The sequence below is a fragment of the Lampris incognitus genome, chromosome 8, assembly GCF_029633865.1.
Source record: "Lampris incognitus isolate fLamInc1 chromosome 8, fLamInc1.hap2, whole genome shotgun sequence".
Lineage (NCBI taxonomy): Eukaryota > Metazoa > Chordata > Actinopteri > Lampriformes > Lampridae > Lampris > Lampris incognitus.
In genome coordinates this window covers 29,181,328-29,208,433 of record NC_079218.1, presented here as the reverse complement: position 1 = coordinate 29,208,433, position 27,106 = coordinate 29,181,328, and the positions used below count along the sequence as shown (strand labels likewise).

Genomic DNA, 27,106 nt, shown 5'->3' with positions numbered 1-27,106 from the left:
GAGATCTCATTTTGTTAAAAGCTGAAGAGAAGTCAGCAAATAAAAGTCTCACATGAGAATTGGGTTTCTCCAGGTGCTTATATACTTTGTCAAGGATTAAGAGTTTTGCATCCTCCACATCCTTGCCGGCTTGATAAGCAAACTGCAAGGAGTCTAGTTTGCCATCAACTAGGGAGACAACTCCATCTTTTAAAATGTTCTGTTTTTCATTGCAAGTGATGTAAGTGCAACAGGTCTGAACTATTTTAATTCTCTGCAATTTTTTGATTTCGGAATAGGGATTATAATGTAAATTTTCCAGATTGAAGGTGACTGGCAACAGTTGGCACACATCTGAAAGAGTTTAGTGAAGACCTCATTGAGCTGGTCAGCATAGTAGCGCAGAGTGCGACTGCAAATGGCATCGGGGCCAGCAGCCTTCCTTATGTTCATTTTCTTAAATAAGGCTGTGACACATTCTTGAGACATCACAATATTATTGTGAGGTACAAGAGACTCCTTCAACCTAAAAACATTATGAGCAAAATCAGACCTCTCAAAGCAAGAGAAAAAAAGAATTAAAAGTGTTTGACAGATTAGGATCCTCATCTCCATTAACACTTATAAGTTGCTTGGTCTCACTTGCATATTGGTTAATGGAGGCCATTGATTTGTGTGTTCACATACCCCCCCCCCTCTTTTTTTGTTCAGTCATCCATGAACAGTAAGAATGAGAAAACATACTCTGAAGCCAAGAAGAGATAGTGGTGTCATCATGTTTCATCTTCTCCTTCTCTGGGTTGGCCAGAGCCTCGATGATGCAATCTGAAGACAGTTAAGTGGAAAAACAAACACAAGAGCAAAATGGAGAATGACACAACCCCCCCCCCTTTGATTTTCACAATCCAAATAATCTAATATCACTGATGGATACAGGCCAAGATGTCGTAGTTGAGAGAGGTGAGGTATTTCAAGGAGTCCACCACTGGACCAATGAGGTTGTCGTACCATTGGATCTGAGACAGGATCTGAGTGAGAACATTAGATTAATGGAATTCAGAGATAACACAGATGATGATCAGTGAACAACAGCCCACCAATGGCCCAGATTGTTACACATATACCTGTACTTCAATTTCTGCATGAGAAAAGCTCATTAACATTATCATAATGAACCTGGTCTATTATGGTACCATGGTAACACATTTAGGGCTAACATAAAAGTAGACCAGCAGGAGGTATCCCCCCACCCCTTTTCTCCCCAGTTGTATCCAGTCAATTACCCCACTCTTCTGAGCTGTCCCGGTCATTGCTCCACCCCCTCTGCTGAGCCGGGAAGGGCTGCAGACTACCACATGCTTCCTCTGATACATGTGGAGTCACCAGCCACTTCTTTTCACCGGACAGTGAGAAGTTTCTCCAGGGGAACGTAGCGCGTAAGAGGATCACGCTATTCCCCCCAGTTCCCCCTCCCCCTTGAACAGGCGCCCCGACCGACCAGAAGAGGCACTAGTGCAGTGACCAGGACACATACCCACATCCGGTTTCCCACCTGCAGACATGGCCAATTGTGTCTGTAGGGAGACCCGACCAAGCCAGAGGTACCACGGGGATTCGAACCAACGAGCCCCATGTTGGTAGACAACGGAATAGACTGCTATGCTACCCGGAAGCCCCAGGAGGTATCTTTTATTTTTATTTATTTAGCAAATAATCTAACTTTCATTAGCTGTGTATTGACCCTTAATTTAATTCAATCACATATTCTGCTTCATCACTGGGATAGCAGGGAAACCATAAACATACAGCTGAACCTGGTTAAGTCGGTACTGCCAAGGAGGGAAAAAAATACTTAACCTAGCACGGCCTCCAGTTAACAGAGGTTTCTGAAAGGTTCAATGGTGTGGTATTCAAGGTATGACAACTGCATATTTACAGTGGAAAATTTTACAACTTTTTTTTTTACTATAAATTCAACAAGTAAAAGATTAAACATTATTTTATAATGGCTTATCAAATATACTGGTATTTTTTGAAAATAAAAAGTGTGCAACGTGTGATGTGTGTCAATGGCCATTTTCTTATCACAACGCTTGTTTTTCCACATTCTTCGTTCTTTAAATCCTTGAAGTGGCCCAACACAGCAACTTTTTATCCTGCAACCCATTCACAGTGCCTCCTCTAGTTGAGAGTGAGTGTGAGTGTGTGTGTTTTTTTTTTTTTTTTAATTTAAAGCGTTTTGTTTCGTGTTTTGTTTTTGGACACCATTAATGGTGTTGATAAAAGGAGCAAAGTGGATTATTTTGCTCCTTATTTGTGGATTATATATATATACATAGATAAATATATATATTTATTCGTGGTGGGACTTGATTAAAAAAATTAATCGAATTAATTATGGGCTTCATAATTAATTAATCATAATTAATCGCATATCGACATTTGACACCAGAAGCAACATTTTTCAATTCAAACAGGTCTTGGTAGATGACTAAATCAATGAATAGACACATACATAAGTTTAAACAGCAAAATCCTGTTTATTTTGTTCAAAACAAGTTTGTTTTGTAAACAGTACTTTTTGTAACCCCTGATCTTCTACCACTGAAACTGGTCTACAGTCCACAGCAATCCATTTCGCCAGTGAGTTTGTTAATTTATCAGACGTAGACTTACTCATCTTGCCTTTAAAACCCGTCATCTGGTGGAGAGTCGGTTGGCGACTCTGCTTGGTTGTACTAGGAGCACTAGCGTTAGCATTAGCTCCGGTGTTCGTACTAGCTGCAACGTGTTTCGCATTTAGGTGGTACCGGAGGCTTGAATAACTGCGGTGGGATACAAACTCTTTGTTGCAGTGTCTGCACACAAAAGTGCTCTTATCTAGGCTTCCATCCGACCGGTTTTTAAACGTAAATTTCCCATCCACAGAGCTAAGCAACGCGGTGTCATCCTTGTTGTCCATCACATCTGTTGTTAGCATACTAACTTGTTAGCCTAACCTACTCCGCCTTCCGCTTGACTGACGTCACTCGGTGCATCGGTATAATCCGTATGCCAGAAACGAGTGCACTGAGAAGCGTTCCGTGTTGCCTGGAGTGTAAAAATAAAATGCGATAAAATGCGTTAATTTTTTTTAACGCCGTTATTTTTCCTATAATTAATTATCGAATTAACGCGTTTAAGTCCCAGCCCTAAATATACAGTGCATCCGGAAAGTATTCACACCCCTTCACTTTCCCCACATTTTGTTATGTTACAGCCTTATTCCAAAATGGATCAAATTTCTTTTTTTCTCATCAATCTACATACCATACCCCATAATGACAAAGTGAAAAAGGTTTTGTAGAAATTTTTGCAAATTTATCAAAAATAAAAAACTGAAATATTGCATGTACATAATTATTCACACCCTTTACTCTGTACTTGGTTGAGGCACCCTTGGCAGCGAGTACAGCCTCAAGTCTTCTTGGGTATGAAGCTACAAGCTTGGCACACCTATATTTGGGGTATTTCTCCCAATCTTCTCTGCAGATCCTCTCGAGCTCTGTAAGGTTAGATAGGGAGCGTCGCTGCACAGCTATTTTCAGGTCTTTCCAGAGATGTTCAATGGGGTTCAAGTCTAGGCTCTGGCTGGGCCACTCAAGGACATTCACAGACTTGTCCCAAAGCCACTCCTTCGTTGTCTTGGCTGTGTGCTTAGGGTCATTGTCGTGTTGAAAGGTAAACCTTCGCCCCAGTCTGAGGTCCTGAGCACTCTGGAGCAGGTTTTCATCAAGGATCTCTCTGTACTTTGCTCCATTCATCTTTCCCTTGATCCTGACTAGTCTCCCCGTTCCTGTTGCTGAAGAACATCCCCACGGCATGATGCTGCCACCACCATGCTTCACTGTAGGGATGGTATTAGCAAGGTGATGAGAGGTGCCCGGTTTCCTCCAGACGTGACGTTTGGCATTCAGGCCAAAGAGTTCAATCTTGGTTTCATCAGACCAGAGAATCTTGTTTCTCATGGTCTGAGAGTCCTTTAGGTGCTTTCTGGCAAACTCCAAGCGGTATGTCATGTGCCTTTTACTGAGCAGAGGCTTCCGTCTGGCCACTCTACCATAAAGGCCTGATTGGTGGAGTGCTGCAGAGATGGTTGTCCTTCTGGAAGGTTCTCCCATCTCCACAGAGGAACACTCGGGTTCTTGGTCACCTCCCTGACCAAGGCCTTTCTCCCCCGATTGCTCAGTTTGGCTGGGCGGCCAGCTCTAGGAAGAGTCCTGGTGGATCCAAACTTCTTCCATTTACGAATGATGGAGACCACTGTGCTCTATGGGACCTTCAAAGCTGTAGAATTTTTTTGTATCCTTCTCCAGATCTGTGCCTCAATACAATCCTGTCTCGGAGGTCCACAGACAATTCCTTTGACTTCATGGCTTGGTTTCTGCTCTGACATGCACTGTCAACAGTGGGACCTTATATAGACAGGTGTGTGGTCTTTCTAAATCATGTCCAATCAGTTGAATTTACTACAGGTGGACTCCAATCAAGATGTAGAAACATCTCAAGGATGATCAGTGGAAACAGGATAAACTTGAGCTCAATTTTGAGTGTCATAGCAAAGGGTGTGAATACTTATGTACATGCAATATTTCAGTTTTTTATTTTTAATAAATTTGCAAAAATTTCTACAAAACCTTTTTCATTTAGTCATTATGGGGTATTGTGTGTAGATTGATGAGGAAAAAAAAGGAATTTCACCCATTTTGGAATAAGGCTGTAACATAACAAAAAATGGGGAAAGTGAAGGGGTGTGAATACTTTCCAGATGCACTGTATATGCTTACGGCATGAAACAGGCTTGTACTGTCTCAGAAAGAATTTACTTGACTCACTGGATTATTTTGCTCCTTATTTGTTGAGCACTTTCCCTACCATTGAGTGTTTCTTTAAACAAAATTATTTATATATACCCCCCCCCCTTTTCTCTCCAATTGTACCCGGCCAATTACCCCACTCTTCCGAGCCCTTCCGGTCACTGCTCCACCCCCTCTGCCGATCCTGCGAGGGCTGCAGACTACCACATGCTTCCTCCCATACGTGTGGAGTTAACAGCCGCTTATTTTGACCTGACAGTGAAGAGTTTCGCCAGGGGGACGTAGCGCGTGGAAGGATCACGCTATTCCTCTCAGTTCCCCCTCCCCCTGAACAGGCATCCCGACCGACCAGAGGAGGTGCTAGTGCAGCGACCAGGACATATACCCACATCTGGCCTTCCACCCGCAGATACGGTCAATTGTGTCTGTAGGGATACCCGATCAAGCTGCAGGTAACACGGGGATTTTAACTGGCGATCCCCTAGTTGGTAGACAACGGAATACGCCGCTACGCTACCTGGGCACCCCAGGAGTGTGTATGTTACACAATATACAGCCAGAGGGGCAACAAGAGCTGCACATAAAAGCAGCTCTACATGTCTCGTAAAAGTATGACAATCACTTGTCTTTCCCTTCTGTCATTAGCTCTTTAAATTAGAAAAGGTGATAGGAAGAATTGTCTAAATAAATAACTTCATCAATGGGATTCTTTTTTGACCAGCCAATGTGAATGCCACTGGTCTAACTGCAGGTCCTTCAAACTTCGAGCCACCCTGCATAACACTAAATCAAGAAAAATGGGATTTAAACTGAGCTTTATAATGACGGGCGTGATCTAGCTAAGGGGGTTCCTGACTAATCTGACCTCAATTTATCTCAGGTCAGACTGGTATAAAATACACAAGTTTCATCGAGACTTTAATAAAGCCACGATTTGTACTCTAATCATCAGAGGTCGACTTAGGTGGGTTTGACTGTATACAGATTCTATCATCAAAAGTCTCAAGTTGTGCTTCTGTCCTTCCCTGCACTTGAATCTAATTCCATAAGTGAATAGCTAAGACAGGGGAATTAAGAGAAAAGGGAGGTCACAAGGAGAAGACATCCAGTAAGAAAAGCAAGGTCACACAACCAACGGCTAATACAAACCTGCAGTTTAATCTATAAATGAATTGAATGCCCAGTGTAAGTGTTGTTTAGGAAGGCAATGTAAATCAATTTCAATTCAATCCAACTTTATCTTTATTATACCTTGTACGAGTGCACAAGGAAAGAAAAACATTTTCTTGGGATCACTACACATCCAAGATAATTTAAAAAAACATTAGTGTTGTGCAAGGGGAAAGTGAGCATTGTTTGATTCTCCAGGAAAAGATAGGACCTCTTATACACATGTACTGGCCAAATTAAAATGTAAAGATAGCAAAATGGCAATGAGGGCCTTGTGTATGAGATATACTACAGCACTTAGCTTGTGCTCCAGATTCATGCTACACATGGGATGCAATGTCTCAATGCTCTGTTCAAATCAGAGTCCAACTGCCCTAACCTGAGCATGACAGATGCTGCAGGGGTTAGCATAGAGGGGAAACTCACAGCGGGACACATCAGAGTGCCCAGCAAAGAGAGGTCCTCCCCAGCTGGGCTGCATTATGGATATTCAGTCAGTTACTTTAGAATCAATCATTTACTGTTCACCAAAGACCGATGTACATTAGTGACATCAAACAAAATCAGACTAAAACTACTGGCAGTAGAAGACAATGAAATAATAATGCTTACATAATCAAATAGGATGGTGGGGTTGCTATGGCTAAGCTTGCCAATTTGCCTCCCAGATGGTTTCACATTCTCTTTGGTCAATCGCCTGGCGGAAGAAGAAAAATAAGAAAAAAAAATAAAGAAAGGAACTGGCAGATTAAAGACACAAGGAAGACACAAAGAAACAGGTAATCAAACACAGTCACTTCAGCAAGCTTCACAGTAACTAGAAAATGCTTGTATAGTTGTCAGACAGTGATGTAAATGTGTTCATTGATGACTTCAACAACAGAATGGTATTGGAATAGTGTTAGCTGTTAGACTTATAATTGCTCTCGATGCTGTCAATGCGCAACTGTGCAAAACTCCCCCATACAGCTGCATTGACAGTAATACTAACAAAACAATTAAAAAGCATATACAAATGCATTCTTTTTATTTACCCATTTAATCATTCTGCCTGAAACAATCAATGTTTGCGTTGTAGAATAACAACAAGGTCAATAAACAGCACCCTCAGAAAGATACTCAGGATTCAAACTATAGGGATAATGGGTACTTTAAAAATTGAGAAATTAGGGAGCACAGACAGTACAATAAAGGCAGGTGTTCCATTTACAAATGTAGTTACAGAAATATTCATCTTTTGAGGAAAAGTTGGAAGTATTTGGATTTAACAAAAGACAATGCTAAAAGGGATGATGACATCTGAAATGTGGCTGTGTGCCATCCCGAATGCAGTGGCAATAACAGCTGGCTCACAAATGAGGCAACTATAACTGGTGTGAAAATGCCCTCAGGGCAGTGGCTGTTGGTTAAACAAGGTTTACTAAAAGTGTCACCAGCCCGACAGTCTTGTCCCCCCCCCCCAGAGCCCTCTGATTCAGCAACACCAGTCTAGGACTCTAACCAAACAGTAACATTTGCATGAATACACTGATGTGCACACTAAAAATGAGTGTCCCATGAGTGGTTTGAGGGTATTTTGGCAGATTTAAAAATTCCAATAGTACGCTCCAACTTAACAATTGATAACAAGAGTGCACTCATTCAGTGGCATTCTCACACATTATTGAAATGATTAACACATAATAAATAATAAACTTTATTTCTATTACACCTTTCTGAACAAAGACACAAGGTGCCGTACACAACAGAATAAAATAATGCACCAATAATGCAATAATGTATAAAACAACAAAAAAAAAGGACATAATGCCAGATCCGCTCCACAGAACAAGGTAAAACACAGTCAGGATAAAGTCACAAGAGCATAATTAAAGCAAAGAGAATTAGAGCCAATAAAACAAGGATTATGATAAAAACAATTAAAATCAGGTGATAAAAGAAAAATATAATGAATTAAAGGTGTAAAAAAATTATAAAAGTATAAGATATAAACAATATGAAAAAATAAAATAACTATAAAAAAATAATTTAAAAAAAGCCTTCCGGTAAAAGTAAGTTTTAAAAAGTGATTTAAAAGAAGGCAGTGAGTTTGTTAGCCTAATTTCCTCAGATAGGGAGTTACACAGCTGTGGAGCTCTTCCTGAAAACACCCAGTCACCTTTAGTAATGAGGCTGGCTGAGGGAACAGTTAAAAAGGACCTGCCTGAGGAGCACAGGCAGCAGCCAGGCCCATGGGGTGTGAGTAAATCAGTGATATACAGTGCATCCGGAAATTATTCACACCCCTTCACTTTCCCCACATTTTGTTATGTTACAGCCTTATTCCAAAATAAAATAATTTTTTATTTATTTTTATTAAAAATAAAAAAAACTGAAATATTGCATGTACATAAGTATTCACACCCTTTGCTATGACACTCAAAATTGAGCTCAGGTTCATCCTGTTTCCACTGATCATCCTTGAGATGTTTCTACATCTTGATTGGAGTCCACCTGTAGTAAATTCAACTGACTGGACATGATTTAGAAAGGCACACACCTGTCTATATAAGGTCCCACTGTTGACAGTGCATGTCAGAGCAGAAACCAAGCCATGAAGTCAAAGGAATTGTCTGTGGACCTCCGAGACAGGATTGTATCGAGGCACAGATCTGGGGATGGGTACAAAAAAATTTCTACAGCTTTGAAGGTCCCGAAGAGCACAGTGGTCTCCATCATTCATAAATGGAAGAAGTTTGGATCCACCAGGACTCTTCCTAGAGCTGACCGCCCAGCCAAACTGAGCAATCGGGGGAGAAAGGCCTTGGTCAGGGAGGTGGCCAAGAACCCGATGGTCACTCTGACAGAGCTCCAGCGTTCCTCTGTGGAGATGGGAGAACTTTCCAGAAGGACAACCATCTCTGCAGCACTCCACCAATCAGGCCTTTATGGTAGAGTGGCCAGACGGAAGCCTCTGCTCAGTAAAAGGCATATGACAGCCCGCTTGGAGTTTGACAGAAAGAACCTAAAGAACTCTCAGACCATGAGAAACAAGATTCTCTGGTCTGATGAAACCAAGATTGAACTCTTTGGCCTGAATGCCAAACGTCACGTCTGGAGGAAACCGGGCACCTCTCATCACCTTGCTAATACCATCCCTACAGTGAAGCATGGTGGTGGCAGCATCATGCCGTGGGGATGTTCTTCAGCGGCAGGAACGGGGAGACTAGTCAGGATCGAGAGAAAGATGAATGGAGCAAAGTACAGAGAGATCCTTGATGAAAACCTGCTCCAGAGTGCTCAGGACCTCAGACTGGGGCAAAGGTTTACCTTTCAACACGACAACGACCCTAAGCACATAGCCATGATAATGAAGGAGTGGCTTCGGGACAAGTCTGTGAATGTCCTTGAGTGGCCCAGCCAGATCCCAGACTTGAACCCCATTGAACATCTCTGGAAAGACCTGAAAATAGCTGTGCAGCGACGCTCCCTGTCTAACCTTACAGAGCTCGAGAGGATCTGCAGAGAAGAATGGGAGAAATACCCCAAATATAGGTGTGCCAAGCTTGTAGCTTCATACCCAAGAAGATTTGAGGCTGTAATCGTTGCCAAGGGTGCCTCAACCAAGTACTGAGTAAAGGGTGTGAATACTTATGTACATGCAATATTTCCGTTTTTTATTTTTAATAAATTTGCAAAAATTTCTACAAAATCTTTTTTTGCTTTGTCATTATGGGGTATTGTATGTAGATTGATGAGGGAAAAAAAAGGAATTTAATCCACTTTGGAATAAGGCTGTAACATAACAAAATGTGGGGAAAGTGAAGGGGTGTGAATACTTTCCGGATGCACTGTATGTAGGAGCGAGGTCATGTAGGGCTTTAAAAGTTAAAAATCCGTCCTACACCTAACAGGTAGCCGATCAAGTATTGCAAGAATGGGAGTGATGTGTTCATGTCTCTTGGAATGTGTTAACAGTCTGTTAGCTGAGTTTTGGATGAGCTGGAGGCAGGAGATGGACTTTTGACTGACCCCTGAATACAGGGAGTTACAATAATCCAGACGTGATGAGATGAACGCATGGATGACCTTTTCAAGGTCCGTTTGAGATAGAACATTTTTAACTTATGTGATATAAGTCATTTCACAAGCCATTTTTCAGATCTCAAGGACTGTCCTATTTTTTTTCTTTACCAAACCCCCAGATAGCTTCTGGCTATAAATAATCCATAGATAGTCAAAGTTAATGATAACACAATGTCAACTGGTTCTAGTATAAATTGTTGCATGACATCATTTTTGCCATGTGCACATTTTGTTCTACATCCTATCATAAACTGGGTTTATTTAAAACTCACACACTCACATTTGTGAGTGGGTGAAATGTGACTATTAAGTGATATATGCCAGAACAGAAATCACTGGTGTTAAGCAGAGGAAAATTGGTTCAAGGTGACTTACTTCATAATGTATTTGGCCCTGTCCACAGTCTGAGCTTTGACCTTGACCAACAGCGGATGGCTGGAGTATGTCTCATTCTTCCATTGCCCATACAGCCGGTACCTGTGGGAGTATTAAGTAGAGCACAGATGATTTATGGGTTCAGCTATGGAGTTTTTGGAAACTATGCATAAATTAAAATTTCACTCAAATGCAAAATATAAAACTTAAAATTATGATCCTCTCTCAGTGTAGGCTTTCAAAGAATAACATGAGTCACATGGGTCACAAATGACCCAGAGCAAGCAAATCTGAAAATTTTAGGGTACTGTATTCAGCTCAATTTACCAATAATAAGGTCATGTAAAATAGTCCTCAACTCTTCTCCGAGGGATAATATTGATTATTTTTATCCTGGTCAGAAAAACTGCCACAGCACGGTTGACAATGTCTTTTATTTTCAGCCTCTTGATATAATAAGACATTGCTTTCTCACTGCAAACTGACTCTTGAAAATCAAATCTGGTTACTTGTTTTATATGAGATTGTGAGCAACAAATATCACAGAAAACCCCTACAAATTCCTAAGACCCATTCCACAGAAAAACACAATTGTTCAGGTATCTCAGTGGTTTGGGAGCCTTCGGGTATATATTTGCGTGATCAATTCAAAACTTTGTGTTTTAGATGTTTCTTCTATGCTGTATAGTCTAAATCCCTAATAAATAGAAGCATAAAAATGTGTTCAAAACACTTTTCACATTATCATTTTTATATAAATTATTGGTTTATTTTGCACTGATCTACCCAGCTTGCACCACTCCCCCAATCAAACATTTTTCACTACAATGCCACCTGATAAGTCTCTGGTATACTTGTAGTAAGTTGGTTACAATGCAATTCGCCAGTGCTAGCTAGGTTGTTAATAAATATACTAACTACCTTGCACATTGCTGATTGTCTTCATTGTGCGATACCTGGGTGTCAACCTGCCTCAAAAGTGAATTACACAAAATCCCCAAACAGTAAAGTTTTCACCATGTGAGTATTTTTAATTGGAAAACAATGACTGCATTGTCAATGTCATCTCAAGCTAAAACTTAAAAAGCGAAATAAAACAAACTCTTGGGAAGTCTGTTTCTTATGAACAGGCAGTAATGTGGCACAGTAATGAAAGTATCGAAAAAATAAAGCTCAAGAGTTGCTCTAGGGGAATTAAAGTATTGGTTACCAAATAACGTGCAAGAAAATATATTGTGGAAAGTTCAAATGTACTTATGAGCTCTCCGCTTGACAAACAGACAACCCGAGTCTCTCCCTTTTTCACCCAAATAAATGCCCTCTTCAGAATGCTGCAGAGCTGCATACTTGCCATCATCCTGATTACTCAAATGTTCAGTGGAAGCCATAGTGAGTGATGCGTGCATCTGCATGCCTCTCACCTGTGTTGGTAGGGGAAGAGTTTGAAGAGGCCCCACAGTTCTTCAGAGATACAAGCATTACACTCCATCAGAGAGAGCGAAGGAAGGAGCACCTGGTCTGCAATGCTTAGAAAACAACTCAGTAGTGTCTCCTGTAATGAAAGTAGAAGACATCAACTGCAGCGTGAGGCTGAGGCACATTTCATTTGAGGAAGTTCTGAAGCTAAGTCACTTTTCAGACTTACCATTTTGTCTTTGAATTCAGCTCTACCATCATTTTGGTACTGTGAGGCAAAGATTAAACAAGTGTAAATATCTCTGAAAAAATTAGATGTTTGCGAACGTTAAAGGAATTCATGTCATGATTAGTGTTTGGTACCTCTTTCATGAAGCCCTTGCCCAGGCGCACAACCTTGGCAAAGAGAATAGGATCATGAGAGAGGTGAGGGCCCAGGTAGCAAAGCATGCTAAACACATCCCTGCGCATGTCCTCAAAGCTCTCCGCAGGCTGAGGTGCCCTCTTGTTCCTCAAAGGACACATTATACAACCCTTGGCCCCTTTGGGTACACCAGCTCTGCAAATAAAAAGATCAGTGAGTCAGATAACTGTCATCATCTTCTCATTGGGTACCAGGACCATAATATCTGTTGTTACAATGTCTTATTTTTCATTTGTGTAAAACTGAACAGAATATTGGCAGAGAAAGGTTAAAATATGGTATAAACGGAAAACCATTTACACTCTGGCATGTCATTTTCAGTTTTAATAGGCTCTTGTGAATGTTTTTTGTTCCGGCCAAATGGGGTAGTTATTACTGTAAGTGAATCTTGGGGTTTTGGCACCTTCGATACAGTGGCTCCACGGTCAGGTGCACCAGCTGGCAAAGCGCTAAGGCAATGGCCTTGTGAGAAGTGGCATAGAAGGAAGGCATCCGGTTCATAATGCTCTGGGCATGGTGCCAGTCTCCAATCCTGAGCAGTGCTTCCAACAGACCAAGCTTCTGGTTATCAGGTGGCTGTGGCGAGAGAATGAGAGCAGTGGCTGAGTATCATGTGGATGTTAATAAGCTCTAAATTCAACAACATTTTAGGTAGTCAAAGCACACCAGAAGCAAGTGTGGAAAGTTGCATACAGCCATCTCTATAATTACTCTCCTTTGGGATGCCACAACAAACAGAGAATTTTCAAAAATAAATCCTTGCTATTAACAGTTAACAGTTAATGCCGACAGCATTACAAGTGTGAATCTTCACTGGCCTCATGATTCATGTACGATTCACCTGTCAATGATTTGATTGCATGATGCATCTCGATGCATCTCAATATATCGCATCCTCAGTTTTCTATATTAATGCATATGGCTACTTTTTCAAGCAGTCGGTTAAATCTGAACTCCCTTTTTTATTTACAAAGTGCTTTCAAAAACCAGACTACAACAGTCTATAATATAAAAAGCTGCATTTTTTCAATACTAGTATCTGTGTGACCCGACTCAGTACATAAACATTACAAAAGGAAAACATAAATCCTTTTGCAGTGCATTACAAGTGTGCTGTAATCTACAAAAATAAGGTTTCACATAGCAGCTCCAACACAGGGTACTTCTTAAATGTGGCAAACATTACAAACATGTCTCTGAACACAGCAGACCACAAGACCATAAAAGTAAATGCTAAATAGCATCAAATTGCCAAGTAGTTTATATAGTGTAGTGTAAAAGCAGTCACTGGAATTCCCTGGGCACTAATGCCGCATCCTATCAAATGACATACACAGCGTGCATCTTGTCCAGTTCGTGATTCACGCTAAGTTCACAAAATCTGAAATGTGCCCAGATGTCTACTTTCAAAATACTGGGTGCGTCTTTTAACACTTGCGGCTGATCTCTGCCTTCCTCCACCATAGCTCCCAATACGTTAGCCTAACATTCGCCCACAATTCAATGCGATGTTGCTCCCGGAGGTAACTGTAACTTTAAAACTTTACTGTCCAGCCGAGGCCGCAAAATAAACAATCAATGTTAGTAGGCTATATATTTTGTGCAATAACGTTCTGTCACTGCATGGATGCAGAATCATCTACGTCCGCATCACGTTGCATCTTAGAATCAAGAAATTTACACACCTCTAAACAGTATGATTTGAGTTAATGAAGTTGAGCATGGATGACTGAGAAACTTAAGAGGTTCACTTCAGGGAATGCCATAACAATGGCATTTAATAAGAGGTCACAACTCATGGCTACAAGAACTAACTGATTCTGATAAGGAGCATCCACAAGTTAACATACTTTGGCTGACCACAAATTGACGTACAAAATTACTTAGATGCAATAATACACAGTTTAACGTTTTAATACTCCACCCAAAAATTTGGCACAAGTTTGACAACACTTGAAAGTAGAAGCACTTGTGTAACAAATGGACACTACAAACACAGTCCTGAGTTATCATATAGGTAGTGATAAACGGTGTGTTTAGAGTAGATTAGAGTATTAGAAACCCTGCTCGGCTGTAGTTTTTCCACCCACTAGCTGACATTACGATACGTCACTTAGCAGCCAGAAAAGAACTTGGTTTCATTGCTGCCCCAGAGATGCAGAAACGATCAGAAGCAACTGCAGGTGTCTTTCCTGTGCTATCCTTGTCACAGATAGAGATAAAGTGGAAAATCTGTGAATTTTCCCTTTAAAAATAAACTTGTGAAAATTTTAAAAAGAAACATGCCACCAAAAGGACGAACTGCATAACTGAGTAAAATATAAATTGAATTCCTCGTCAGATCCGACTATGGCCGGATTCGATGAAGCAGCAACAATTGGCAACGCTGTCTTCAGGAGGGGGGGGTGGAGTTGGCTTGTGTTCGTCACATGAATGCGTGTCTGTGTGTGTCGGAAAAAGCAGTGGTTCGGCCTGGATTTGCCTTGTCACGGAAGTGTCGAGGCGTCTCCTTCGAGACTGCCGGCCGGAGAGATGCAGCTGGTGACCGCATACAGTACAAGGGTGGGTGTTTGAACTAGAATAGGGAGCAATTGGCCACTAAATTGGGAGAAAAAGGGAAAAATCAGAAATAAATTTAAAAAAAAAAATATATATATATAAATTGAATTCAAACTTTAACAAATACATGTCTTTATGCATGCTCAATAATCCAGATAAGGAAATCACAAAGGTGAATCAATTCCTTTCGACAAAACGTTTATCTCCATAAACGTTGTGTCAGGATTAACTGATTGAACTTTCTATGATTTAACAAATATATGTTCTTTGAGAGGAAAGTCAGTCTATGTTATAAACTTTCTGTAGTCAATGTCTGAATGAGCCAGACTTGTAAATTCGAGCTTCAAGTCAGTTATACCTGTTGCCTGATTCACTGACAACTGATTTATCTTGGGAAAAAAGGTAAATTGGAGGATTGGAAGAAAAACAGCACTTTAGGATAAATATAAAAGACAACTAATGGAAGGAAGAAATGGAAACGGATGATCCGCTGTGGCGACCCCTAACGGGAGCAGCCGAAAGTAGTAGTAGATAAAAGACAACTAATGCAAAACAATTTTCTCTCCCAGAAAAGGATTTGGCATGTACAAGTCTATTTGGAAATGTTATAACAGTCTGCTAATTAGCTGGCTACCCTGACCTCATTGGTTTCCAATGTAGTCGCTACATGGTGATTCGGCTTGAGCCTACAGAGACCAATAATTAACACATTTTCGTGCAATTTTGCACCCCAATCCAATGAGACCTCCTCTTGTTCATCAATCACAGTCAGCCTTTGGGCCCTTAGAAGCCACGTCATTCTCTGGCTTACAGCTCATTATCACAAATAAGTGCAGTGGTGTCTCCAGAACAGGGTGATATGATATTGCAGACATCTGATATTTATAACTATGCCTTAGTAGTTTAAAATAATAGTGTTCTGGACTCTGTTAGTCATTGTTTAAGTTGAGACCTTTATTCTGTAGACTGACCTTTATTTTGAAGTACTTCCTTCGCGACCGGGTAATCAGGAAGTGTTATACTGTCTTACCAGTGCATGATGTGTGCCGCAAAAGGTTATCCTCCATCCTTGATTCTTACAACTTGAAACATACAATGTTTGTAAGTGTTTCAGTTTATGTGGCCTACATCTACGACAGCATTTCAAGTCTATCCCATTCATTTTATCTGTAGTATGTTATGCTGTGTTGGTTTGTGCTAGCTTGCTATGTGTTAGCATGTTCCCTTTTGCTAGTCGTATGCTACGTTATACCCATCTGTATATTGGCTAGTCTACAGCTCTTATTTCGTGCACTAAGAAACTCTTATTTGTACCTTTGATATGTCTTATGTGTTCATATTGTGTACTTGCTTTGTAGTACCTTCAATTTTGCAAATGCAGTGTTATATTGTGTTTGTATATTTCAGTTTCACCTTTTGGCAAGTAAACATCATAAACTTCACTCCGCCTCCTCAAATGATTGGTTGCCGAAGAGTTTAGCTGACTGGATAGTTGGGTTATTTCTCAGCTCCTCCGAGACCAGTACAAATAGCTTCTAGTACATTCAATGCCCAGAAGAAGTAAGTGCTTTTAAGTCTCTTTATGTCCCACTAGCTTCAGAATATTTCCCAGCAGTGCTGTCTCTGCTGTATCGCCCCTGCTCCATCGCCTCTCTGCTTTCCCAAATTGAACATGAATACTGATATTCTCCTTTAGAAAAACAAATTGAAACACATACAAAAATGTTTCTCACCTTGTCATTCTTTTCCTCTTCTTTCTCCTTATCTTTGTCCTTATCTTCACTTTTCTCTGAGGGCACCACAACCATGATAAGCTTGCGGGCGATCTGCTTGGCCTCAGAGATCTCCCGTTTATGCTCCTCTACTATGGTGACATCCAGTGGCATCAGCTGGGATGACAGGTAGGAGACAAAAAACAACTTCAGTGGTGAACCGGCTTTAACCACAAGTTTCATAGGTGTTGCCTTGCTTGTAGAAGCAATACCCCTGAATAACCTTCCAATTTACTGCTAAAGATTATTCCTCCTCCAAAGAAGAAAGAAGAAGAAAGTCTATTAATCCCCTAAGGGAAATTAATATCTGCACTGAGAAGCCAAAATGCAGCAACTGAGTACCAACTGCCAAGTGGCAGGAGTACCTGATACCCAACAAAGCACATTTTTGGATGTTTGGAAGATGGTTACGTTTGTAGTAGAGCACTGCAGAAAGAAATGTAGCTGAAACGTTTAAGCTCTAGTCCATTTTTGTATGTTATCCTCTCACCTGCACCTTTGTGCACTATGAAACAACTTTATTTTCAGACTATTACGTTTTCCCAGGCTTTCTTGTAGTGTGCAGTCTTATTTCCTTCTCTTTTGATTTCTTGTGATTCCTCCACTTGCAGTAATTGTGTATTCATATTGCCTCAACCAGCATCACTGTTCATTTTTATGTTTGTAGATCATTCACTATTGTATAGAATAGTGTACTATAAGTATACCATCAGGTGTGATAACAATGTTCCCCTTCCATTACAACTGGCTGAAAAAGTTTGAAAACATAATTCTAAGATATGGTTAAGATGTCCTTTTATTACTCCCCGTGGAGAAATTCATCTGCATTTAACCCATCCCAGGACACACTGGAAGCAGTGGGCAACCATGTAGCTAGGAGCAGTGGGCAGCCACCGTGAAGCGCCCGGGGACCAACTCCAGCTCTTCTTGTTATGTCTTGATCAGGGGCACTGAATTCTGATAGCACTCCCAAAACTATCTGGTTATGGGTAAATATTTCCAAGATTCTAAGTCAACTATAATCATAGAACGAACCAGAATTGAGAGTAGAAATTTTTAGTTCAAAATAATTAACTAACTCATTGTCAATTAGGCCCACTGATGCCAACACAAGGCAACAATCTTCCCTGAGCAGGTTTTGGCTTTTGTCACAGGTACAAATTTACCATGCATTCATTGTCCAAGGCCAAATAAGAAGCATACTTGAATAATTAAACTGAGTGGTACTACAAATTGAATCAATATGGCAAGAGTTTAAGCTAATAGTTAGGTCCTTGTTCTTACGTGTGCATAAAGGTCCTCTAGTTCTATCAGGTTGTGGTGAAGCAGTGCAGCAGCAATGTGGTAAAGTGATTTAGGGGTTTCCTCATTGGGCCCCTTAAAAAAAAAAGAGAGAGATAACAAATTCATTAGTTTAGCCAACATAAAATGAAGTGCTCTGCTTATGCTATAATACCAAACTTGAAAAGTTAAAATTATATTTTATACTCATCCAAATTGTTGGCAATGGTTAAAAATAAAAAATGACTAGAAAACTCATAATACCAATTTAAAAGACCCATTTTGATTTTGTTTAAACCATTTCCAGACTTCCAAGCTTCCTAGAAAACCATTTTATCTCTCCAGCCCTATCTCACCTGGTAGAATTTGAATTTGAATCCCAGAATGTGGCAAAGTGTGAGTGGCTCACACATGTAGGATTTGATAAGGGGCAAGAAGAACTCATCCTGATCTGATCGGCCCTCATAAACTTCAAGGATGATGTCCAAAACGCGATTAGGGTCCAAGTTGAAACATCCTGCAGGCAGAAATGGAGGTAACAGTGAGCAAAACAAAACTAAGACTCAAGAGATATCATCCCTTTTGTAAGAAGGTACCTAATCAAATTTAATAGATGTTTTAACATTTGAACCAACATTTAGTCAGGAGCAGTGTTAGTGCAATTACTGTGAGAATAATTTATGGAAAGGATAAATTATTATACCTATGAGGGACTTGATGCTCTCCAGGACAAGGTGGCTGGTAATATTGCCCGAGAGATCTTGGCCTAGCTCAGTAATTAGCTTGGCATAGCCTTCATTCTCTTCTCTTAGCAAATTGAACTTTTGTTGCTTGTAACTGAAAAAAAAGGAAAGGAAGGAAAGGAAGGAGGGAGCGAGGGAGAGAGGGAGAGGAGAGAGTGAAAAATATATTTTGGGTAAATTTAGTCATTAAATCTGACTAGCCAGACAGACATTCCAACTTTAAATAAATTCCTGCCTTAACCTCCAAATTTAAACCACTTGCTGGCCAATTTTTTTTTTTTTTTTGCGATATCCCTTGTCTGTGAACGGCACCCTCTCCAGACTTGGAAAAGAGGCTGATTCCGTAGAGAATTCTATGTCAGGAATTCTCCTCAAATTATTTTTTTTCTAAACTTTATGCACCACTCACAATAGTTTGGTCTTGATTTTCACAATCTTCTGGTTGAACTGATGGGCTTGCTTTATAAGTCCAAGAGACTCCAGGGTTTCTGGATCCAACCTCTCTTTAAGAATTGTCTCTGGCACAAAAAACTGAAAGATTGGTAGGAATAACAAAACAATTTTAAGATTTATGAAAGATCAGAGAGGAAAAAACAATCAACATATTCAAGATGTCAACAGACAGCAGTAAATAAATCAATCAAATTCATTTTTATTACATGTCTATCTTATGACATTGTAAAAAAAATATGGTAATAGATTCATTATCATTAATTTAGACAATAAAGTTGTGTGTCAGGCTATGACAACATCCAATTTCATCCGGACACAAAACCATTGAAAGATGATAAATGATACTGAATTACTGCCCTACAGCTGGGCACAAGGCACAAACATGAGATGTGGAAAGACTGAAAATAAATTAGATGAAATGAGAATCCACTTAGTTCACATCTGTAACTATGACTTTTTCAGAGCCCATCTTTTTGTCTCAACAATGATACAGTAACTTTTCACTCTCTATAAACACCTTGTCGTGCCATTCTACTTTATAGTATATATCTTCATGCACTGCAACAAGCTTCCAACTGAGCAAGGGCACCTGAACCTGAAAAGTTAACATTTCGAATGCATAATACTACCAGCAAAGCCAATAATTTCTTTTTTTTTTAGTATCTGTTAATAATGAACAATGTACTGTTCAGCAAAACTCTCCTCACCAAACATGCTCCCACCAACTGTGTGTAATGGTCACGTTTGTTTTTTTCTTCCAGTGAACTGGTCTCTATATCTGTTTAAAGAAAAAAAATACAAGGGGTGTATATGGCAATTTGCCAACATGTGCAGTTTCAAAACATACAATACATACGAGTTTTGCAAAAATGACCATTAAAAATGCTGTAATACTAACTTTGAAAGTGCACAAAACCTTAAAGATGTTTAATTACATAGCAACTCATTGAAGTGTTACTATAGCATAATTTGTTTTACCTAACCGCAACAGGGGGTTAATCAGGATACGCAACTGAATTACTCCCTGCACCAGACGTTTGGTAAAACCCAAAGCCATACTTACCTAATATACTGAAAACATCTGCTAAAATGGATGGCATGTCATCTCTGAGTTCCTGAAATAAAAAACATAACGGAATAGTTAAGGGACAGGCAATTGTGATTGTTAAATTGTTCAGTTTCACATGGTGATTGGTGTGTGGAAGATTGTTTGCAAAGAGATGTGAGAGGGGTGGGGTGACCGCTTGTGACAAATGATTAAACGCTGACACTAAACCCATTATACCACGTTTAATATGACATATCTTTCCCAGTTAAGTCCACAGGACACACCAATGTACAAGTCAATCTACACATCTATCAGTATTAATTTTAAAAACTGCTATTTCAAAGTACAAATCTGGAAACGGTACAAGTCAATCTACACATCTATCAGTATTAATTTCAAAAACTGCTATTTCAAAGTACAAATCTGGTAAAGATAAAAACGGCTGTGTAATAAACTATAGGGCCTTGCAAATGTATTCAACCCACTTAACAGTCATCACTAATTTCTGGATTATAAAAGATATTCACACATCTGTTCCTGAAGAATATTATTTTTGTGAATCCATAAGCTCTAACAGCATGTTCCCAAAGCCAAAATAACTTATGTTTTGCTGACTTTTTGTAAATAAATTAAAAACTAAAATATAGTGCTTGCATAAGTATTCAACCTCTACATATCAATACTTCGTAGAGTACCCTTTTGCTGCAATAACAGCCATGATTCTCTTGGGGTATGTATGTATAAGCTGTGCACATTCCTCGAGTAGTTTTTGCCCATTCTTCTTGGCAGAATTTGTACAGGTCTTGCAGGTTGGTAGGATGGTGCCTCTGGACTGTGATTTTCAGTCTGTGCCACAGATTTTCAATGGGGTTGAGGTCCGGACTTTGACTTGGCTACTCCAAAACGTTCACCTATTTGTTGCTGAGCCATGCCATTGTTGCTCTAGCCTTGTGCTTAGGATCATTGTCCTGCTGGAAGGTGAACCTTCTCCCAAACTTCAGTTTTATGGCAGACTGTAACAGGTTTTCTTGCAATATTTCCCTGTATTTAGCACCATTCATTCTTCCCTCAATTTGAACAAGGTTCCCAGTGCCTGCAGATGAAAAGCAACCCATAGCATTATGCTGCCGCCGCCATGCTTCACTGTAGGGAGTGTGTTTTTTAGGGCATGAGCAGTGTTAGGTTTGCACCACTCACAACACTTGGGAGTTTTGGCCAAAAGGCTCAATTATCATCTCATCTGACCACAAAACCTTTACCCACATCCTAACTGGGTCTCTCTCATGCTTGGTAGCAAAGTCCAAGCATGCTTTCACATGCATAGTTTTGAGCAATGGCTTCTTTCTTGCTACCCTCCCATACAGGCCAGATTTATGGAGAGCCATGATATGGTTGACTCATGCACATTTACTCCAGTTTCAGCCACTGACCTCTAGAGCTCCTTCAAAGTGATTGCAGGATCATATGTGGCTTTTCTCACCAGCCCAAGTCTTGCTCGGACACTTCGCTTTGAGGGACAGCCTGTCCTACAAAGCGTCTGGGTGGTGTGATACAGCTTCTACTTTCTGACAATGGATCCAACAGTGTTCTGTGAGACATCCAAACACCAGGATATTGTTTTGTATCCCTTTCCTGCCTTCTGCATTTTATTCACTGTCTCTTACTTCAGTATTATGCTTCTTTGTCTTCATTTTCTGATGGAGTTCATGCCTGGCTAATGAACTTTACACAGACTGCTTTTTATACCCATAAACGATACCATTACTTTAATATCTTACAGGTGTACACCAATAATGTCCAATTGTGTTAACCCGAGTTTGTTTTAGGAATAATTTGTCATTTGTGCAAACCTGGAGCTTTCAGAGCACGAGCGGTTGAATACTTATGCAAGCACTATATTTTAGTTTTTAATTTATTAATAAAAAGTCAGCGAAACATAGCTCATTTTGGCTTTGGGAACATGCTGTTAGAGCTTATGGGTTCACAAAAATAATACTGCTCATGAACAGATGTGTGAGCATCTATTATAATCCAGAAATTAGTGATGACTGTCAAGGGGGTTGAATACTTTTGAAAGGCACTGTACAGAGGGTTTTTTGTAAAACCATGCTTAGAGCATGTTGGAATCAAGCGAAATAAATACATAAATAGAATAAAATAAAATAAAAATAGCACAAAACAGAATGTTGCTTCAAGTTTTAGTTTGTTTTGACCAGGATGAGAGAATAGTAGTTAAAACACTTCTGCCATCAGTTTTAAAAATACATTCCTGAAATAGCAAATGCACTGAATCTCATTCCGACTTTTAAAAACGCGTGAAAAAAAGCACACAAAAAAAAACATTGTTTATCACTTGTACCATCATATCTCCAAGGGCAGTAGCAGCAAGATCCAACTTCAAGTTACCCTGCACAACTTGCCAACAGAGCTCGTACAAAGCAGCTTGTACATCTGGACAAGAAAAAAAAAATTACCAAAACATGAACACGCTCTTTTAGTAAAATCAGGTCCTTATATTAAATCTGTTTGCCAAATTCTTGCCAATACACAGCCACACACAGTCATGGTTTATCAAAAGAATTGATGGCATTTTAATCTTACCTCTAATCTCACTGCCGTGATTTGTTTTTTCTGTAAGTTCCTTGCACAGCTGTACACTATGGATTAAAGACAAAAATATGGTTGGTGAGCATTTTTTTAACACTTTCATGGCAAAATTATTAAACAATCAAAACAACTTGGCAGCACTGATGCTTTCTCAGATAGGTCTTTATGTCTCAGAAAATAAATGACCATCTTTGAAAGACATGGTTGCGATCACCGTTCCTTCTTCCTGCCAACTCTAATCATGTTTTGATCTGCCCAGAGGTGTATAAATTAACATTTTACGCCAGAAGATGTGCATGATGCATTGTACCTTGACAATAGTTGGGAGGGGGCAGGGTTGGGAGGAAAAGTCAATTCAAAATTCTTTGGTTGGTAAATTTTCAAATCACCACACTGACTCCAGAATCAACATTTAACCTGCATTTTAGCTAAAAAAAAATAAAATAAATAAATCATTTTGATTTTACATTTTGTTTGCTGCAACTAGACTTTAAAGCAAGAAGAAGAAGAAAAAAATTAACAGCAGACACATCTGATTACCTATTAGTTATAAATCATTAGCTTTGAAAATGATTCAATGATTTTCCAGGACCCAGCAGGGTTAGAAGAAGTTAAAATTGCAAATCATTCATAATATTGAGGCGCAATTCTTGAACGACAGCAATACATATCGAATCAGTGCGTCCGGGTAGCGTGGCGGACTATTCCATTGCCTACCAACACAGGGATTGCCGGTTCGAATCCCCGTGTTACCTCCAGCTTGGTCGGGCATCCCTACAGACACAATTGGCTGTGTCTGTGGGTGGGAAGCTGGATATGGGTATGTGTCCTGGTCGCTGCACTAGTGCCTCCTCTGGTCGGTCAGGGCGCCTGTTCGGGGGGGAGGGGGTACTGGGCGGAACAGTGTGAGCCTCCCACGCGCTACAACTCCCAGGCAAAACTCCTCACTGTCAGGTGAAAAGAAGCGGCTGGTGACTCCACATGTATCAGAAGAGACATGTGGTAGTCTGCAGCTCTCCCCGGATAGGCAGAGGGGGTGGAGCAGCAACCGGGACGGCTCAGAAGAGTGGGGTAATTGGCCGGATACAATTGGGGGCGGAATCCAAAAAAAACAAAATAAAACAAAAACATATCAAATCAGTATCTTAGAATTGTGATTGTACTGAATATATACCTACAAGCAAGACATGAAAAATAATCACAACTGGATAACATGAGACAAAAATGTTAATGAAAATTAACCTGATATTACACAGGTACTGTTGTTAGGGTCTCGACTTTGATGCTGGGCAACATACAGAGATTGAGTTACATCGTGTATTCCTCCCACATTGTACTGTCCTGGAAACACTTTATTTCAGAAAACCAAAGTAAAAACCTAGTTTCTTACCAATGACCAAAGCCAGAAGGAGCCCCAACAATATAATCATCACAGCTGATTTTCATGCTTAGAAATCAGCAGCCCACTAACTTTTCCATGAACACGAAGGCAACAGAATTAATCAACTTCATACAGTTTTCTTCATGCATGTTCAATAATCCAGGGAGGAAAATCACAGAGTTGAATCACATTCATCTGAAACCAATGTTTATTGAGAGAGAAACGTTTCATCACTCATCTAAATAACCTCTTCAGTTGTCTGATTGTTTAGAACAAAACCAGTGTAAACCATAGCAAATGGGCTAGAATACAAACAAGTATTTTGAACTGAAAAGCAGCAATAACATATTTGTAATACTCAATATCATCATCGAAATGTGATCCTTTTATTTTAGCAATAAATGTATTTTCTCCCTCCCTCCATAGGGAGGTCAGACCACAGATTAATTTACAGAGAAGCTCTTCTGAGACTATGATTTGACCCTGTCACACAGGGCAGAAAGTGGATTGGTTACAGCTTATGGTAATGATGTATAGCCTATGAGGGTTTCTCAATTGACCGTAACAATATTTGACAGTTTAATGGCAAAGACCCGTTGTGACCATATTGTTTCCCAAGTCTATGTATAATCAGAAAGGGGCTTCTTAGTGGAAGTAGGCCTTACCTAAAATGTACGGCCTACTGTGAATAACAAGAAGTTGTGGTTACAAGAGCCTTTAAAATAGTTGTGATTAAGAGAGTGAGTAACGGCCTTGCAGCACAAATATTCTAACAAACACCTTAGCACTTTCCCTCTCTTCCATCAAATCCACGTTCGTCTTCCAATTAAACACTAGCATAACGTTACTTCGTGTGATCAAATCCTAGCTAGCTACGTGTGCTAGCGCTAACACGTACCTCTGATAAGATCACGGTGGAGGGTATAAACAGTATTTTTTTTTTACCAAATATCAGTCCATACTGGGTACCTATGTACATACGAATTGTCCTAAAATGTGTAGCCGTATCGACAGGCAAACATATTTACAGTGTTCGAACAACTAGCTAGCTAACGTTAAAGCAGCTAGCGAGTTAACGTTACCAATACAGTACTTGGCAATAACGTTAAGATTACGTTATCCGTCTTTCCTTGTGGAAAATATGTGTTTCACAAGAACTTGTTTTTTAATGACTATACCGTGTCAACTGTTATCCCAAATCGCTGAACTACTGTGCCACACACAAAAGGTCAGTGAGGCAGGCGATAATGCCACCATCATATGCATCAAGACGTTTATGTTAGCTAGTAGTTTCCCTCCATTACCAATGTTTACCTATAGTTAACCATCCCCCAACAAAAACATCTTAACTAGAAGGTTTACTCGGTAGCAAAGTCTTCTACCTTTGTGCGGACAACTACTAATCTTAATGTTACGATATAATGATTTGAAGATGCGAATTAGCAGCGAAAATCTGTTGACTGGGTGCACTACTAGCCAACTTAAGCTAGCTCAATCAGCCAACGTGTTTACAAATGAACATTAGCTTGCTGACGTGCTCGGAGAAAGGACTTGTGCAATATTAGCTGGCTATAGAGCCGCTAGTATTCATCAAACGGTAGAGAGCAGGCTGCGTGACAGCAAGGCACTTGGGTGTATGCCTAAACAGACCTCTAACTACAGGGACAACTACATGTCCACGGGAATTATATAAGTGCATTATTAGCAACACAGCGGGCCAGTTTAGCTGGAGGTTTTTCAGACTAGCTCTCTGACGCTAGCCCAGTCTCCCGTCGGTTCGTAATGGTGAGGAGGAAGACAGAACCGACTGCATCGATCAGCAACACTCTTTTTTAACTAAATTGCCAACGTAGTACTTTTTTTATTTGTTCAGTGCCGGTTAGGCGTACTCACAATTCATGTTTTCCTGATTTTTCCCAGTTCTTGATCCATTCACCAGGGAGAATAAGCGTCGCCATCTTTCACATAGACACACGCCCGGATGTCTAGTTCATATAGCATACGCAGGGTCACCGTGTGCTAGCAAGCTAGCAAAACTAGCTTAAACTGGAGGCGGAGGGGTGCACCTCACTAAGCCTTTGTTGTTAAAGGGCTTCTTGGTGTACTCGTTTTTTTTATCAGCGTCCCTAATGGTGAATACCGGGATATCTGACCCATATGGTAAATGTCAGCGTATGGCTTCGGATGCCATTTTGATCTGAGGGGATGCGCATACGCTAAGTCAGAGGTCTTCAACGTTTCTCAGGCCAAGGATCGCTTGGCTGATAGACACGGCGGAGGGACCCCTATTACATATCGTATAAAATTGTGTTGCTTATTAAACTGTGCCAACAATAATATGTAGGGCGGCCTACAGTGCCATGTATAAAAGTACTTTGAACTGGTGTATACAACGCTAAGCCATTAAAATAATAATTATTGACAGATTCATATATTTATAACATGTTTTTTTTGTAATTCTTTCTGACACGTCAGTGGATTAATCCAATTGCAATGCAAAAGCCTATGTCAACCTCAGTTTCTCTGCTAGTTGCACCCTCACAGCAGATGACATGTCATCAATACGGCGAGCAATGGTTGTGTTCGACAACGGAATGCTTTTCAGTTTATTAACGCACTCATCATCCCCAAATATTGTTTTGCACATATCCCTGGCTGCAGGCAATATTAAATCCTCTGCAATTGTGTACGGCTTTTTGTTCTGAGCGATCCGAAGAGCAATTTGATAAGAGGCTTTCAAAGCTAGCTCACCAACTTGAGCTGATTCAATGTCTCATCAGTCTGTTGGCCTTCGAGAGAGTTGAGAAGGGCCTGAAAGTATTCCACTGGTTTTTCTCTCAAGTGAATACGGGTTGTCTCCCCCGTTTACACTTGGTTTTAAAATGCGTTTTGGGCGATCGGATCACAAGTGGACAGCGATAGACACATCGTCGTTTAAACCTATGTCTAAATTGCGTCTCCAAATGAGTCCTGCTGA

General features: G+C 40.2%; 1 protein-coding gene across 3 annotated transcripts in view; it reads right to left on the bottom strand.

Annotated features, from left to right (window-relative positions):
* The window catches only part of thoc2 (THO complex 2), a 57,428-nt gene extending 31,237 nt beyond the window's left edge, over positions 1–26,191 (bottom strand). For all 3 annotated transcript variants that reach the window (XR_008810626.1, XM_056285377.1, XM_056285379.1), the window contains exons 1-18: positions 26,023–26,191; positions 22,743–22,798; positions 22,501–22,592; positions 20,157–20,208; positions 19,801–19,871; positions 19,050–19,171; positions 18,601–18,734; positions 18,254–18,414; positions 17,901–17,993; positions 16,578–16,733; positions 12,689–12,861; positions 12,225–12,420; positions 12,091–12,129; positions 11,867–11,997; positions 10,446–10,547; positions 6,618–6,702; positions 914–1,007; positions 724–804 (exon numbers count right to left, since the gene is read on the bottom strand). Coding sequence is in view for 2 of the 3 variants with exons in the window: in XM_056285377.1 (XP_056141352.1) it covers positions 724–804; positions 914–1,007; positions 6,618–6,702; positions 10,446–10,547; positions 11,867–11,997; positions 12,091–12,129; positions 12,225–12,420; positions 12,689–12,861; positions 16,578–16,733; positions 17,901–17,993; positions 18,254–18,414; positions 18,601–18,734; positions 19,050–19,171; positions 19,801–19,871; positions 20,157–20,208; positions 22,501–22,592; positions 22,743–22,798; positions 26,023–26,087 (1,903 nt within the window). In the remaining variant the exon portion in view is untranslated. The remainder of the gene's footprint in view (positions 1–723; positions 805–913; positions 1,008–6,617; positions 6,703–10,445; positions 10,548–11,866; positions 11,998–12,090; positions 12,130–12,224; positions 12,421–12,688; positions 12,862–16,577; positions 16,734–17,900; positions 17,994–18,253; positions 18,415–18,600; positions 18,735–19,049; positions 19,172–19,800; positions 19,872–20,156; positions 20,209–22,500; positions 22,593–22,742; positions 22,799–26,022) is intronic.
* Positions 26,192–27,106: the final 915 nt, after the last annotated feature.